At 32.7% G+C, this 16901-nt stretch overlaps 1 protein-coding gene across 2 annotated transcripts; it reads left to right on the top strand.

The window, feature by feature from the left end:
- The first annotated feature begins 5370 nt into the window (after positions 1-5370).
- Positions 5371-16267, top strand: LOC147077144 (uncharacterized). 2 transcript variants are annotated; one of them, XR_015069774.1, is made up of 3 exons: positions 5371-5584; positions 6304-6456; positions 11261-16267. XR_015069774.1 is itself a non-coding variant. In XM_085941453.1 (3 exons), exons 1-3 carry the CDS (start codon positions 5477-5479, stop codon positions 11344-11346), a joined length of 330 nt encoding a protein of 109 aa, XP_085797579.1. In that variant the 5' UTR covers positions 5392-5476; the 3' UTR covers positions 11347-16267. The 2 variants fall into 2 exon arrangements, 1 of the variants encoding a protein (XP_085797579.1); XM_085941453.1 differs by having other exon boundaries at positions 5392-5584; positions 11278-16267.
- Positions 16268-16901: the final 634 nt, after the last annotated feature.

The raw sequence follows: 16901 nt of genomic DNA, 5'->3' as shown, positions 1-16901 counted from the left end.
AACTTTGGTGAGTTGTCGTGCGTACGCCTGCGAAGGTTTCTGAATTAGTAAAACCATCATCTTCTACTTCTATTCTTATGCGTTCCTATACCATTCATCCGATTGCAATGACATTTTGATCAAGTGTTGTGCCCTTGCCCGCAAAGGTTTCTGAATTAGTACAATCATCTTTTTCTTCTTCTATTTGTATGCGTTCTTATGCCATTCATCCGATTGTGATGAAATTTTGACCAGTTGTTGTGCGCACGCCCGCGAAGGTTTTTGAATTAGTACAATCATCTTCTTCTTCTTCTATTCGTATGCGTTCCTATACCATTAATCCGATTGCAATTAAACTTTGGTGAGTTGTCATGCGCATGCCCACGAAGATTTCTGATTTAGAAAATCATCTTCTAATATTCGTATGCGTTCCTATACCATTCATCCGATTGCGATGAAACTTTTGTCAGTTGTTGTGCGCACACTTGCGAAGGTTTCTAAATTATTATTATATAAAATACAAAGTTTGTTGTTTGTTTGTTCCATCCAATTTTGATTTTTTTTTACTACATATTAATAACATTAATAACGTTTTCATATTTTGGATTCGATTTTAATTTAGTGTTCTTATGTTTGACCTTTACTCCTATTAGAATTATTTTCATATTGCCATATTGTATTACACAGATATTTTAATATTAAAAAAATAATTAACTCTTATTATTTTTCAAATATCTAAGATAAATATAACCACGAAGTGACCCTGTGCGAAGCCGGGTACTTCAGCTAGTATTACATAAAATGTCTCTTGGTGAAATATGTTGAAATGTAATAAATAGAATTTCGTTGCTTCAAAAAGCCCTCAATGCACCATTCTGGAGTAGAGCAGTTTTAATACCCATGTATCATATCTTGTGGTGTTATATAGCACAAAATCACTTGATCAAGGAATAAGCTATTTTATTCTGTGCGTGCAATATCTCATGCATACTATCTTTTAAAATATTCATACAAAATTACTCATTCTGACAAAAAGCCATTTTAAAGTGTATATGTCGTACCAGTGGTGAATGGTGGAGATAGGCTGTTAAGATCAGCCCTAAATAGTGCACACTAAACTTTGTCAGTCATACGTATTTGTTTTCATTGAAATATGACTACAATTTACAGACGGGGTGGTTAGTTTTTAAAATTCAATTAAACTCTACGAAACAAAGCCATACTAAATAATAGTCAAACAATACTCATATATCTATAAAATACATAAAAATATTCAATTAAATCATACATAACTTTGAATATTTTCTAGATGGAATAATATTTTTTATCTATTATAGTGTGGTTTACCCAGGGCTTAATGAATTTTAAATTGAGCCAACAATATGTGTAAAATCTACTTAATCCAACGAAAACAAATTAGTATAAATGAAAAAGTGTGCACAATTTTGTCGTATCGCAAAAAGTGTACAAAAATTATTATTGTTTGGTTTAGGCAGGGATTAATAGATTTATAAAAAAAACTAACTAACACTATCTTTTAATTGTAATCCTAGTTCAATAAAAACAAATACGTATGACTAACTAAGTTTAACATGCACTATTTATGACGGATCTTAATAGCCTGCCTCCATCCTTCGCTATTGTCGTGTTCAATATATTTAGCGTTATTTCACACAAAATAACTCATGCACCAGATTGGAAAGTTTTAAAATGTGGATAACGTATACCTAAAAATAAAAATCCAGTGAACACTATTTATTAAACGTGATAATTGTATTTTCACATGCATACGATCCATCGACATGAAATCTTCTTTTTTTTTGACCATGTCAGATCTTAATAAAATCATAAATATAGGTCTCAGCTTTGTATTAACAAATTTTTGTTTTTACGACAAATGGATGTTGGCCACTTGCTCAGTCTATTGAGCCCCTCTGGTAACACAAAAACACAAATTTTCTGATTATGGTGTTGGTAAAAGTAGTAATGTCACGTTTTGAGAATAATGAGATGCCGTATATCAAAAAAAATATAATTAATCATATTATATTGGTACCTAATGTAAGAAACATAACAGTATTTTGAAAACTGCCATTTATTTCAAGTGCGATAATTTCTGCTGCAACCAAACTGAGTTAAGTACTTTTAACACTGTAGCGATAGAAATGATTATTAATGTACCAATATAATATTATTATGTAACTAATTACTCATGTATACTACCTACCTATATAGTAATAAGAATAACTGTCTCAATCTATTGAAAGCCAATTACATGCATTAAATGTAATTATTCATCTACACGTTAGGTAAGTATTTGCATAAAATCACGTAAAAAAGCTTTTATTTTGATGAAAAGTCATTTATGACTTTCTTTTACTTAGCAGGAAAACATTAAAAAAATCATTTATGTATAAGTAAGTCAAACTAATTTTGTTGTGTGTATAATTTCTAAAACATTATAAACATACATAATTTAAAAATATTTTTGAGAACTACACCTATAACTAATAGAAGAAATCTTTTTCAAAGAAATACGACATCCAAGAGTTACTTTTGGTAATAGGCTTACAAATAACGACACAAAAGTCGATTGCCATTAGTTACTCAATTTAGAAAGTACTTCAGAGAATATTTTAATAATCATTTATTAGTAAAAATTCGTCGCAATTCGATAAGATGCCTATAGCATAGTGGTCAATACGCCTGGACGCGAATCCGGAGAGACGCAGATTAAAATCCTGCTGCGTGTCTTATTTTTTTCTATTCGTTATTTACCTATTCCTCAAAAGTGTTTTCAAATTATGTATGTTCAATAAAAAGAATGTAATCAACCTCAAATCTTGTGAATTCTTCGTTGAATAAAAAACAATTAAATTATAAAACAAATAATTAACCTGTAAGTTTCTTTTTGTACCATCCTTCCTAAACAGCAATTTAAATTATGGTCCACAGATTTTGAATATGACGTATTGGGTCCTACCTTTGAATGAGTGAATAAAAAACCAAAAAGACTTTCATATCGTCGGTATTCTATAAGAACTTTCAAAATATGATTAGTAGCAGTTAGGTCGGGAATATACGGGCAACTTCGTGTTGCTGCTAACGAGCAGTCCACTACAGCAACTCGTGCTGCCGACCAAGGCAACTCATGCTGCTGTGCTTGGCAGCAAATGTGTCAGCGGGAGATGGAGTTTACGAACGAATGTCGACCCATATCCAAAATGAATGTTGAAGGAGAAGCTGAAAGTGTTATCACATGTGCTTTTAGTACGTAAAAGAAGACGTAGAAAAACTCGCAGATTTTGGATACATCTTATCATGTCTCAAAGGGTTAGACATGTTGAATTTCATACTCTATTTATGCAACTACGGCACATTTGAGATGACATATTTTACAAATTAATCACATTTTAGATTCCAAATGCACTCATAATTTTTTTATGTCACTTATAAAAGCGTCCGTGTCAAAATTATATTCGTCCATATTTGGCAAAAACTCGGACTAGAATGACGGTGCGCATGACAAGGCGCCAGGCGATAAGAGAGGTGGGAGGTGCTGAGTTTCTATACCGGGCAGCCAGCGCTGCCGAGTGTATGTTTGACTCGGCGACAAATTAACTGCTGCAACTCGGCGGTCCGGGCAGCGCGTCGACTGCAGCTGCCGAGGTCGGCAGCGGTGAGTTGCTGTGTGTGCGTCCATTATGAGTTTTGTGTGAAAAACTGGTAATCTGCCGGCAGCAGCAACACAAAGCTGCCCATATATTCCCGGCCTTACTTTCCTCGATTGTGACATTTTACCGGGTTTAAAACCCATCTCATAAAGGTGTTTTATCTTTATAGGTACTCATTTGGTCTGCAACTTTAGTAGGTACCTATATATTTCAGGAATATTTCTACGCACTGAAGACTACAACAGACCTTTTTTCGGAGAAGGCATAGTAAACGCTGCCCCCAGTCAGCTCTTTCATTTGGTCGCTCCAGCGCGTCGACGCTTCCTCTGTTTAGCACCTTCCCTGGAAGCTACCCATAACCGCGAGTCTCTAGGTTATCCGATCCGCGATGAAAAATATGTCCAAAATAAAGTAGAAGCTCAGAAATTCTGTCGAGAGCCGTTTCATTATCTCTGGTTGTCTTTGGATAATTATTGAACATTTCATCCTGTGCACAGTCCAAGAAATACGAAGCATTCAGCGCCAACACCAATTTCATAGGAATCAATTGCTTTTCGCTCTATGTATTCAAGGCCCATGACTCGACACCGTACAAAAATATGGAGAACAGTAATGTTTGCACAAGCATAATTTTCGTGGAAATTGAAATTCACCGATCCTTCCATATAGGGGAAGAGCACAAGCGTAGTTGATATATTTATTGTTCCTGTTTTAAAATTACAAATGGTATACATACTTGCGACAGTAGGATTTATTCGATCTGCGTGTGCGCAGTAAAACGATAGTGGCGAACTTGCCGGCAAGAAAACGAACTACTATAAATATCTATATGAGAACATTAAAAAAAAGTTTTTTTTAAGTAAAAGATAAACTTATAATTATTGTTGTATAAAAAATCTGAATTTGTTACATATTTACAATGACATTAATATGGACGAATCATCTGGGAAAAAAAATGACACTCACTTTATTGTCGAGTCTGCCGAATGGCATAATCTGTTCTAACGCCATTACAATAAAGGTGATATTGCTATAAATTCCTGATGCTTTTTGTTGGGTCTGCCGGATGGTTCGGTTCGAACGCGTTCGCTCAAATGAACATTGACATTAGAAACGATGCTCTAACGCCATTACAATAAAGGTCATATTGCTATAAATTCCCGATGCGTGATATCGCATAATGGAATTGCGTGACGTCTACCTATACATGCGAATGCGCGAATTTACTTGCTAGCTACTGTATTGAGTGCGCCGTCCATTAATAATGTCATTGCATATTTATGTCCATAGTTAAGTACTTTATAATTACATTATATTTTATGGTCATATTATCTACTATTAAATTTTAGTTTATTATGTTTTTAAATTTTTCTTCGTACAGATTTTTTCATTGTTTTAATATTTTTAATATTTATTTTGAAAAAACATCGATATTTATATAAATATAAATGTGTATAGGTAGGTACCTTGAAATCCTGAAGTTTCTTACCTATATTTATTTTATATTTAATGACCCGTTCTATAGTTAGTTATAAAATACTTAAGTAGGTAATTCTTCTTCGATCCTAGTTGTAAAAATTATACTGTATTTAAATAATTGTGACATATTTTTTGAAATGCTGGTTTCAATTTCGAAAAGTCTAGCATTTATCTGGCACATTGAATGACAGTGGTCAACACTGGTCCCAAAAGGTACTCTTTTGAAATTGTAGTCTATGGTACACAGCCAACATCGGTGGCTGCTGCAAGGAACCGTGAGTCGTGGTAGTTGCCGTAGTAAATAGCACCATAATAAATCATTGTCGTTAGAATATTTTCGCAAAATGGACGTAAAACGTGAACCAGATGGCAGTGAATCTGATGTAGATACAGGGCAATGGTTTGATCCACCTACGGCGACTTCAAACGAGGATGTCAGATGCGTATTTGAGGTTAGTTTTTCGTCGTTCATTAAAATGTCATTACTTATTTACTTTATATAATATTTGTAAATCAAAACATTGTTTTGGAAATTGAGTACGCATGTGCGAATGTAAAACAGTTTACGTGTATTTTAACGCGTTTTTATTAGCTCGTATTCTTGTTAGTCCAGTGCAATTTTTTCTTGTTTGTCCAACATTTGTATTAAACGATTGAAGATTTTTAACTAACATCCCGACTACCTAGACATTTGAAACTTTTAGAATGTATCAGAACACGATTACAATGCATTATTTTAATACTTTTAGCCATCTTTAACTAGAATTGAATTAATTTTCAGTTATTTCTGTTTTGTATGGAAATTTATTTCGGAAAAAAATCGTAAAAATTAAAACACTATTATTGGTTGCTAAGGGGGTCCAGGTAACTTAATTATTAATATATACGTGCGATTCTATGGAAATCAAATGAAATGTCAAAATGACATTTCAGTATTCTATTCTTATTCAGTATTTCTATCAAATACCTAGGTACAAAAACGGTATTTATTAATACATAGAATTGTCAAGTTGATTATAGTGATTAAACAGAAAATTTAAAAACGTGGTATATAAAAAGTTCTTTTTATCTTGTAATTACTTAAATGTACGATGAGAGAACGTTACTGGTGTGAGGCATAAATTCAACTGCTGTTAAAAAAATATGCTTAATTTTATAGTTTTTCTTACAGAACCCTTCTTCGGACCTTTTCACTGTGAATGCGGAAACTGATTCTCACCAAATTAGCGTCAAGGAAGAGCTCGTCGAGGATACAATAGCTTCATTCAATTATGAAGAGCCTCAACCAGGCTGTTCCTTTTCGGAGTGCATACCAGTAAATCAGGTGATTTTACCACCTATTCTCATTACTTCATACATACCTATCTATGAAATAAATGCTATTATGATTTTATTTTTTCGCATTACACGATTGAATTGGGTATGACGGGCTTGGAAACAATGAGCTGGCGAATATTTTGATAATTGACCATCAGTATTTTATCGTTATAAGGAAATTTTTCATTCACTTTTTACGATTAACTGGCTTACCTATTCAAAATTATTGATTGAGATTTATAGCCAAAGTGACTTCGTGCACATTTCTATCATTCGTGTATGACAGCAGAGACCATTGCCTGTCCTATCAATAACTGACAATTTATTAATTGATACTAATATCTAAGACGAAGGACTCACATGTCGGCTGGTGAAATTCTCCATCGGGCATTACTTCAGGTTTGAGGAGTGAGGACATCAAGGCACATTTAGGATTGATAACACACAATTTTGATCTGACAGCCTGCGCAGGCAGGATTTATTTACACTAAATTATACAAACATTGGTAGTAAGTGTAACATTATTGGTTACATTGTAGGTTACAACCATAGATAACAGACGTATATATATATATAAGGTTCGTATCTTTCAACCTGAACGAAACAAATCAAATTATACCATAGACAATATACGTACAAATTGTATGAGTAGAAAGTAGACCGGAAATGGTTTGAGATTTGACGTTTGGTTCAGTCTATCATTGAAAATCAAACCGTTCTCGGATCATCAGAAATGGTTTGACATGAAACGTCAAACCGATTCGGACGATCCATAGACTAATGGCAATCTGTCAAAGTGTTGATAAGCATTATTCGGCATTTATATATCGTGAGGTGTTCATATTAATATGTTAGACATTTACACCACAGGAGTTTACTTGAATTATGTATATTATAGATTATTAATCAATACCTATTATTCATAAGTAACCATACGCGAACAAGACGCCGCTTTTGGTCTTATTATCTCAAAATCCAGCTATATTTTCCATGCAAAGAGTTCGATTTAATATCATTGCTATAATTATTATGTCAGACCAAGAATTTATTTTCATTTTATTTTTATTTTTTAACGGAGATTCTAAACTACAAACTGTGTTAAATCAACCCGGAATGATCTTTATTTTATTACCTACCTAACGAATTTTATCAATTTAATATGTTCGATTGTCATCTAAGTCACAAAATCATACTGTCGACATGAACAAGTGGTCAATTATAAAAAGCTTTAATCAAAAGTAATTTTTAAAAACCTATCATACCTATAAATCTTATAAATTAACTAAATGGCTACATATTCACGAAGCATTCTTTATATTTTGTACATTTAAAATGAATGAATACGAATTTGTATTATTGTAGACGACGATAGGAGGTTAGAATTTCATAACAAGTTGACGTTTCAATAAATATGTTTCTGTTTTAGAGACTAATATGTTATGTATTAATTTTAAGTACTGGCAACACTAATTAGTCGTCAGAAAAGCGTTTCCGTGGACATTTTCCAAACAGTCCCAAACCAAACCGTCCCATTTCGTTTGTTTGAGTCAGATTGAATGATACAGACTTATATATAATTATATAGATTCGTAAGTTCCATACAAGAAGATGCCCCCTATAATCGGCACCATCTATTAGCGTGACTAGAAGTTTTGGTTATGACAGAACAATAGATCCGAACCCAAAAAAGTATTTATAATTAGAAAAACGAAATTGTGACAAAAATGAATAATAGTCGATTTCAATTCAGATAGGTACACTTTATTACAATGATAATCATATTGACAAATTATGAATAACAACATAAATTTATGAAGACATAATTATGTAATAATAATAATAATAACGCACTCCCACCATGGAAATTATTTGTCAGCACCTCCTGTCAGATTGATGATTTCATTAATTATTTCGTATATTGTGTAGCTTGAAGATTTCTTTATAAATTTTCATCGCTTGCTGTTATTCTGCGCAGTCAAAACCCCAACGAGAGAAAACATATTGATGTTAGATTCTGAAACTATAATTTTAAAACTACTTAATCTCAAAATATATAATGACAATGGTCACCATTTATACTTTTGTATGAATGCGCAAATATAATATAGACATTTTATATAGGTAGGTACGTCATTTACTCAAACATAATCTTCTTTATATACCTACCTATTTTTTATGTTTGCCTTAGTAGATTGCAAACGTGAAAATTACAATAGGTAAGTACTATCATTATTTCGATACCACGACTGCAAAGAAATTTCAAAGGGCATAAAGTGTATATACCTATAAACATAATATATTAAAAGTAGACTTACCCATTAACTTAATTTATCAGCTATCGGATTGCAAAACCTTTTTATCAATTTGGTTTAAAAACGCCGAACAGCAATAATATTATTCTGACACTGTCTTGACACTTGCACGGCTGCTTTTGTTTTGAAAATATCATGTAGAATTGACATGAAATTTTAAAAGGATGATCGAATGCTCGAATGTTGATTGCCTGAACTATGGGTGAGCTCTGATTGGTCATTGAAATGGCCCTGTAACATGCGACTTCGTGTGTGACCGTGCTACCATATATTCTGAAAACTGAGTATTAGGTGGTCACGTTCGCTGTATGGAACTTTCACCCCCCCTGGTTACAACAGAAAAGACACATTATCATTACGTTGACGTTTTTGCACTATTTTTTAATTTAGTCGACAATCACTGAGGGTTAATCTCCTTTTTTTTGGGCTGATTTAATTGGGTACCTTGTGGTATTCATATTTATTAAATTTTGCGGGCACTTGTTATTTAATAATTAAGAAGTTTTATTTGCACTGCGATGCGGTGAATTGAGCGCGGGAATAAACACGTTTATAAGGGCAATAATAATAGTCCGAGGCGGTCCGCCTTACGCGTCGGAGGTGTTATCGAACCTTCCGTCAATCGACTCGACTTGCTGTTATAGGGGTGAAATTGATATTAATTTTTCGAAGAGCGGCTCGCTCTTAGGGGATGAGATAGTGGGGGGAGGGGCGGGTTATTTGAGGGATTTTTGAAACTTTCTCAACGGTCAAATGCGCCTGCAGAATTCAAGGTCGCATGCCCTTTCCAAGAAGGCGTCCAGGTACTTATCCCCGTCTGAATTAAAGCCGTCTAGCGACGCGTTCGTTTGCGACACATTTATTTGTGATATTATTTTGTAAGGCAGGATTTTTCAACTTTCGTCAGGGATATTTAAATGATGTTTTAAATTTATGGTTAGATTACTGATTTGATATGGAATTCTGATGCGTGATTTGTGGCATACTTTGAAGGGGAGAACAATATATTTGATGACAATACCTAGGTACTCACACTTGATAGTTATGCAGAAACATAATATTATGATCACATTATGTGCTGGCACAGTAAGCTACCGCTATAGGAAAAAATTGTGTAATGTCTTTTTTCTTGGTGTTTAAGGACGAACGTGCTCAGCGTGGGTCAACATGGAGCTTCTTTCTATTTTCAAAGCATGATCCTGGTCCATGATTCATAATAAACATCCTACAAATAATGATGGCTTTATAATAAACATTGACCTAAGAATAAGGTAGTGTTTTTTTGAAATACACCATTTCTTTTGGCATTCCCCAGTGGATAAGCTACAACGTACGGCCGTAGCCATTAATTGACAAACTATAATATAAGTAGGGACTAAAATGATGTTAACGTGCGTGTTTGAACATGTACCGTTTAAAAAAAAAGATTTTTTTTCGGTTAGGTACATGTTAAAATACGCACGTTTATATGATCTTACTCCCTACTTCAATTTTAGTTTGTCAATTTATGGCTACGGCCGTAGGTTGTGGCTTAACCACTGGGGGATGACAAAAGAAATGGCGTATTTAAAAAAAACACTACCTTATTCTTAGGTCACTAATTATTATAAAGCAATCATTATTCATAGGATGTTTATCACACTTGAATGGTCAAGGACATACCTTATAATCAGTATCTTTAGAATTATCTTCAAATGTGTTAATCTTGCCGATTTTTTAAATAATAAAATGCCTAATTCTAGTCAAATTTGGGATCACAGAGATTATCACTACATTTTTTATCGTAAATATTTTACTAAAATTATCTCATCATAAATTATACTAATGGTTTTATAAATGCATTTAAAAATAATGAGTGTAAAAAATCTTAACACCACTGCACAGTTATGTACCGAAATATGACTATATTCTAAAACATTAGAACGAGAGGTTTAAAAGAACACTATTTTATGTATTAAAAGTACATTATGGAGTCCATAAATATTTAAAATAAATATAAAAGAAAATAAGGCTTCAAAATTATATAAATAGATTATCTACAACGTTTAAGGTATGTCCAGGATCATGCTTTGAAAATAAAACAATAGCTCCATTTTGACCTACGCTGAGCATGTCCCCCCTTAAAAATTACTAGACTGATGCTACTATCCCGTAGCATATTTTGATCCCTTAAACCAGTGCTCCGCAACCTTTTCTCACCAATAGCACATTAAAGGTCTTTACAGAATTTCGCGGCACACCACAAGGAAAACAATTTATACACCAAGATATGGACCCCAAATACTCTAAAATAGCGTTTTTTTAATTGTCTTCGAGGTAAAATTTTTGCTATTGATTGTATGTTTACCGATTTTTTGTATGGATTAGTACACTCACTTGAATTATGGTTAGTTGTCGGGTTAAGAATAATTATTTGTCGAGTAGTGCCATAATAATTAATTATATCCTATAATCGTAAGTTTTAACATTTGTAATCCTTCATGGTTTCTTTTATTTAAGATTGTCGCTGCCAGTAGCATACCGGTGAACGTTGGGAGTCTCAAATCGTCGCGGAAGATGGAACAAGTACAAACGACCTACAATGATCTTCAGATTGACGAACAAGACCTTAAGAAAGAAATCATTGAATATTTCGATACTTTGACAAATAATAGAGACGATGCAACCGGTAAACGAAATAATATTCAAGTCAAATCTCAATTATTAGTACCTGTTATAAACATAGAAAAATCTTTTTTCTATGGACAACAATTTGTATGCAATATATGTTTTAATTTATTTGCATCATTAGACCTCCTGAATATTCACAAAATATTGCATGATAAAACATTTTTGGAACAGACATATATTGGTGAAAAGCCATTTAAATGTGCCGCATGTAATTTTTCGTGTAAAACTTCTGGTCAGATGAAAGTACACAAAACGATTTATTCTGGTAAAAAGCCATTTAAATGTGCTGAATGTATTTTTTCGTGTAAAACTTTAAGTCACATGAAATATCATAAAATGACTCATATTGGTGAAAAGCCATTTAAATGTCTCGAATGTAATTTTTCATGTAGAACTTCTGGTAACATGAAAGTACACAAAGTGATTCATTCTGGTGAAAAGCCTTTTAAATGTGTCGAATGTAATTATTCGTGTAGAACTGCTGGTCACATGAAACTACACAAAATGATTCATTCCGGTGAAAAGCCATTTAAATGTGTCGAATGTAATTTTTTGTGTAAAACTGCTAGTCACATGAAAGTACACAAAATGATTCATTCTGGTGAAAAGCCATTTAAATGTGTCGAATGTAATTATTCGTGTAAAACTGCTGGTAACATGAAAGTGCACAAAATGATTCATTCTGGTGAAAAGCCATTTAAATGTGTCGAATGTTATTATTCGTGTAAAACTGCTGGTAACATGTAAGTGCACAAAATGATTCATTCTGGTGAAAAGCCATTTAAATGTATCGAATGTAATTTTTCGTGTAGAACTTCTAGTGACATGAAAGTACACCAAATGATCCATTCTGGTGAAAAGCCATTTAAATGTGTCGACTGTAATTATTCGTGTAAACTGCTGGTCACATGAAAGTACACAAAATGATTCATTCTGGTGAAAAGCCATTTAAATGTGTCGAATGTTATTATTCGTGTAAAACTGCTGGTAACATGAAAGTGCACAAAATGATTCATTCTGGTGAAAAGCCATTTAAATGTATCGAATGTAATTTTTCGTGTAGAACTTCTAGTGACATGAAAGTACACCAAATGATCCATTCTGGTGAAAAGCCATTTAAATGTGTCGACTGTAATTATTCGTGTAAAACTGCTGGTCACATGAAAGTACACAAAATGATTCATTCTGGTGAAAAGCCATTTAAATGTGTCGAATGTAATTTTTCGTGTCGAACGTCTGGTGACATGAAAGTACACAAAATGATTCATTCTGGTGAAAAGCCATTTAAATGTGTCGAATGTAATTATTCGTGTAAAACTGCTGGTCACATGAATGTACACAAAATGGTTCATTCTGGTGAAAAGCCATTTAAATGTGTCGAATGTAATTATTCGTGTAAAACTGCTGGTAACATGAAAGTACACAAAATGATTCATTCTGGTAAAAAGCCATTTAAATGTGCTGAATGTAATTTTTCGTGTAAAACTTTAAGTCACATGAAATATCATAAAATGACTCATATTGGTGAAAAGCCATTTAAATGTCTCGAATGTAATTTTTCATGTAGAACTTCTGGTAACATGAAAGTACACAAAGTGATTCATTCTGGTGAAAAGCCATTTAAATGTGTCGAATGTAATTATTCGTGTAGAACTGCTGGTCACATGAAACTACACAAAATGATTCATTCCGGTGAAAAGCCATTTAAATGTGTCGAATGTAATTTTTTGTGTAAAACTGCTGGTCACATGAAAGTACACAAAATGATTCATTCTGGTGAAAAGCCATTTAAATGTGTCGAATGTAATTACTCGTGTAAAACTGCTGGTAACATGAAAGTGCACAAAATGATTCATTCTGGTGAAAAGCCACTTAAATGTATCGAATGTAATTTTTCGTGTAGAACTTCTGGTGACATGAAAGTACACCAAATGATCCATTCTGGTGAAAAGCCATTTAAATGTGTCGACTGTAATTATTCGTGTAAAACTGCTGGTCACATGAAAGTACACAAAATGATTCATTCTGGTGAAAAGCCATTTAAATGTGTTGAATGTAATTTTTCGTGTCGAACGTCTGGTCACATGAAATATCATAAAATGTCTCATTCTGGTAAAAATCCATTTAAATGTGTCGAATGTAATTTTTCGTGCAGAGCTTCTGGTGACATGAAAGTACACAAAATGATTCATTCTGTTAAAAAGCCATTTAAATGTGTCGAATGTAATTATTCGTGTAAAACTGCTGGTAAAATGAAAGTACACCAAATGACTCATTTCGGTGAAAAGCCATTTAAGTAGGCTGAATTTAATTTTCTTTTAAAACTTCTGGTAAGATGAAAAAATATAAAATGACACATTCTTATAAAAAGTCACTTAGCTAAATGTGTAGAATGCTACAAACAAGACATTAAAAAAGAAATCATTGAATTTGTTGATGTTTGACAAATGTAGGCGATGTCACCGGTAAACCAAATAATAGTCAAGTCAAACCTATAGTACCTGTTGTAAACGTAGATAAATCTGTTTTTTATGGACAACAATTTGCGTGCGATATGTGTTTTAATTTGTTTGCATCATTAGACTTACTAAAAACTCACAAAATGTAAAGCATTAAGTTGTCGAACAAAAACATCTCGTGTAAAGATGTTCAAATGTGTCATTTGTAATTTCTGATGTAGCACTTCTGCTCATTTGAATTATCACCAAATAACTCATTCAGGTGAAAAGCCATTTTAATAATATTGTGTTGAATGTAGTTTTTTTGTGTATAACCTGTATAAATTACTCATTTCAGTAAAACCCCATTTTTATGTGTTGAATGTAATTTTTCATGTAAGTATGACTTCTAGTCAGATGAACTATCAAATAATGACTTTATCTGGAGAAATGTCACTTAAACGTGTTGAAGGTAATTTTTCATACCTAATGATTCAATCTGGTAAAAGCCCACTTAAATATCCTGAATGTAATTTTTCGTGTAGAACTTAATCTGGGCACATGAAATATCATAAAATGACTCATACTGGTAAAAGCCATTTAAATGTGCTGAATGTAATTTTTCGTGATGTACCGACTGCTGGTAATAATATGAAAGTACACATAATTACTCATTTTGGTGTTATATTGAAAAGCTATCCAAATGTGTTGAATGTAATTATATAATATTACGTAAAATGTCTCTTGGTGAAATATGTTAAAATGTAATAAATATTATTTCGTTGCGTCAAAAAGTCCACAATGCACCATTCTGGTGTAAGCAGTTTTAATGTGACCCATGTATCATATCTAGTGGTGTTATATGGCACATAATCACTTGATTAAGGAATTAGCTATTTTAATCTGTGCGTGCAATATCTCATGCACACTGTCTTTTAAAATATTCATACAAAATTACTCATCCTGACAAAAAGCCATATTAAAGTGTATGTGCCGTGTACCAGTGGCGAATGGTGGAGGTAGGCTGTTAAGATTAGCTATAAATAGTGCACACTAAACTTTGTCAGTCATACGTATTAGTTTTCATTGAAATAAGACTACAATTTAAAGACAAGATTGGTTAGTTTTTAAAATTCAATGAAACTCTACGAAACAGAGCCATACTAAATAATAAACAAACAATACTCATCTATCTTTAAAATACAAAAAAGTGCAAAGCCATTAAAATGTGGTTAACGTATACAAATAAAAATCCAGTGACAACTACCTATTTATTAAACGTGATAATTAAATTTTCACATGCATACGATCCATTGACATGAAATCACAAAAAATAACCCAATGTGTGGAAAAGTCTTGTATAAAATCTTTTTTTTTTGACCATGTCACATCTTAAGAAGATCATAAATATAGGTTTCCACGGGGTGGAGGTTTGTATTAAAATATTTATGTTTTTACGACAAATGGATGTTGGCCACTTGCTGATTCTATTGAGCCCCTCTGGAAACACAAAAAAATCAAATTATCTGATAACGGTGTTGGAAAATGTAGTTATGTCACATTTGGAAAATGATGAGATGCTATATTTTACAAATTTTATAATTAATCATATTATCTATAGGTATTGGTAATGTAAGAAAGAAAAAAGTATTTTTAAAACGGCCATTTATTTCAAGTGCGATAATTTCTGCTGCAACCAAACTGAGTTATGTTCTTTTAACACTGTAACGATAGAAATGATTATTAATGTTAACAATATAATATTATTATGTAACTAATTACTCATGTATACTACCTACATATCTAGTAATAAGAATAACTGTCTCAATCTATTGAAAGCCAATTACATGCATTGAATGTAATTATTCATCTACACGTTAGGAAGTATATGCATAAAATCACGTAAAATATCTTTTATTTTGATGAAAAGCCATTTATGACTTTATTTTACTAAGCAAGAAATCACTAAAACAATCATTTATGTATCACTAAGTCTAACAAATTTTGTTGTGTATATTATTTCTAAAACATATATTATTTGAAAATACTTGTGAGAACTATACCTATAACTAATAGAATAAATCTTTTTTAAAGAAATGCGACATCCAAGAGTTACTATTGGTAATAGGCTTACAAATAACAACACAAAAGTCGATTGCCAATAGTTACTCAATTTAGAAATCACTTCAGAGAATATTGCAAGACTCATTCGTTGCAATTCGATAAGATGCCTATAGCATAGTGATCAATAGACCTGGCGCGAATCCCGAGAGACGCAGATTAGAACAATGCTGAGTGTCTATTTTTCTATTCGTTATATTTCTATTCCTCAAAAGTCTTTTCAAATTATGTATGTTCAATAAAAAGAATGTAACCAATTTTAAATCTTGTGAATTTTTCATTGAATAAAAAAACAATTAAATTATAAACCAAATAATTAACTTGTAAGTTTCTTTTTGTCCCATCCTTCCTAAACAGCAATATAAATTCATATTTATTATGGTCTACACATTTTGGAAATTTTTAATATGACATATTGAGCCCTCCCTTTGAATGAATTTTTAAAAAACCAAATGGAGTTTCATATCGTCGGTATTCTATAATAACTTTCAAAATATGATTGGTGGTATTTACCTTGCTCGATTGTGCCATTGTCCCAGTTTTTAAAACCCATCTCATAAAGGTGTTTTATCTTTATAGGCACTCATTTGGTCTGCTACTTTAGTACCTACATAAATATTTCAGGAACATTTCTACGCACTGAAGACTACAACAGACTTATTTTCGCAGAGGGCAGAGTGAACGCTGCTCTAAGTGAATTCCTTCACTTGGTCGCTCCAGCGCATCAACGCTCATTCTCTGTTTCGTACCTTTCCTGGAAGCTACCCAAAACCGCTTGTCTCCAGGTTATCCGATCCGCACTGAAAAATATGTCAAAAAAATTGCAGAAACTCTGTCGACAGCCGTTTCATTATCTCTGGTAGTCTTTGGATAATTATTAACCATTTCGTCCTGTGCTCTGTCCAAGAAAT

Source organism: Rhyacophila brunnea, unplaced genomic scaffold (assembly GCF_057557595.1).
Source record: "Rhyacophila brunnea isolate RB1 unplaced genomic scaffold, BYU_Rbru_1.0 scaffold_13, whole genome shotgun sequence".
NCBI classification, from domain to species: Eukaryota; Metazoa; Arthropoda; class Insecta; order Trichoptera; family Rhyacophilidae; genus Rhyacophila; species Rhyacophila brunnea.
Note: the sequence above shows the minus strand (reverse complement) of the source record. Positions and strands in the feature narration are given on the sequence as shown.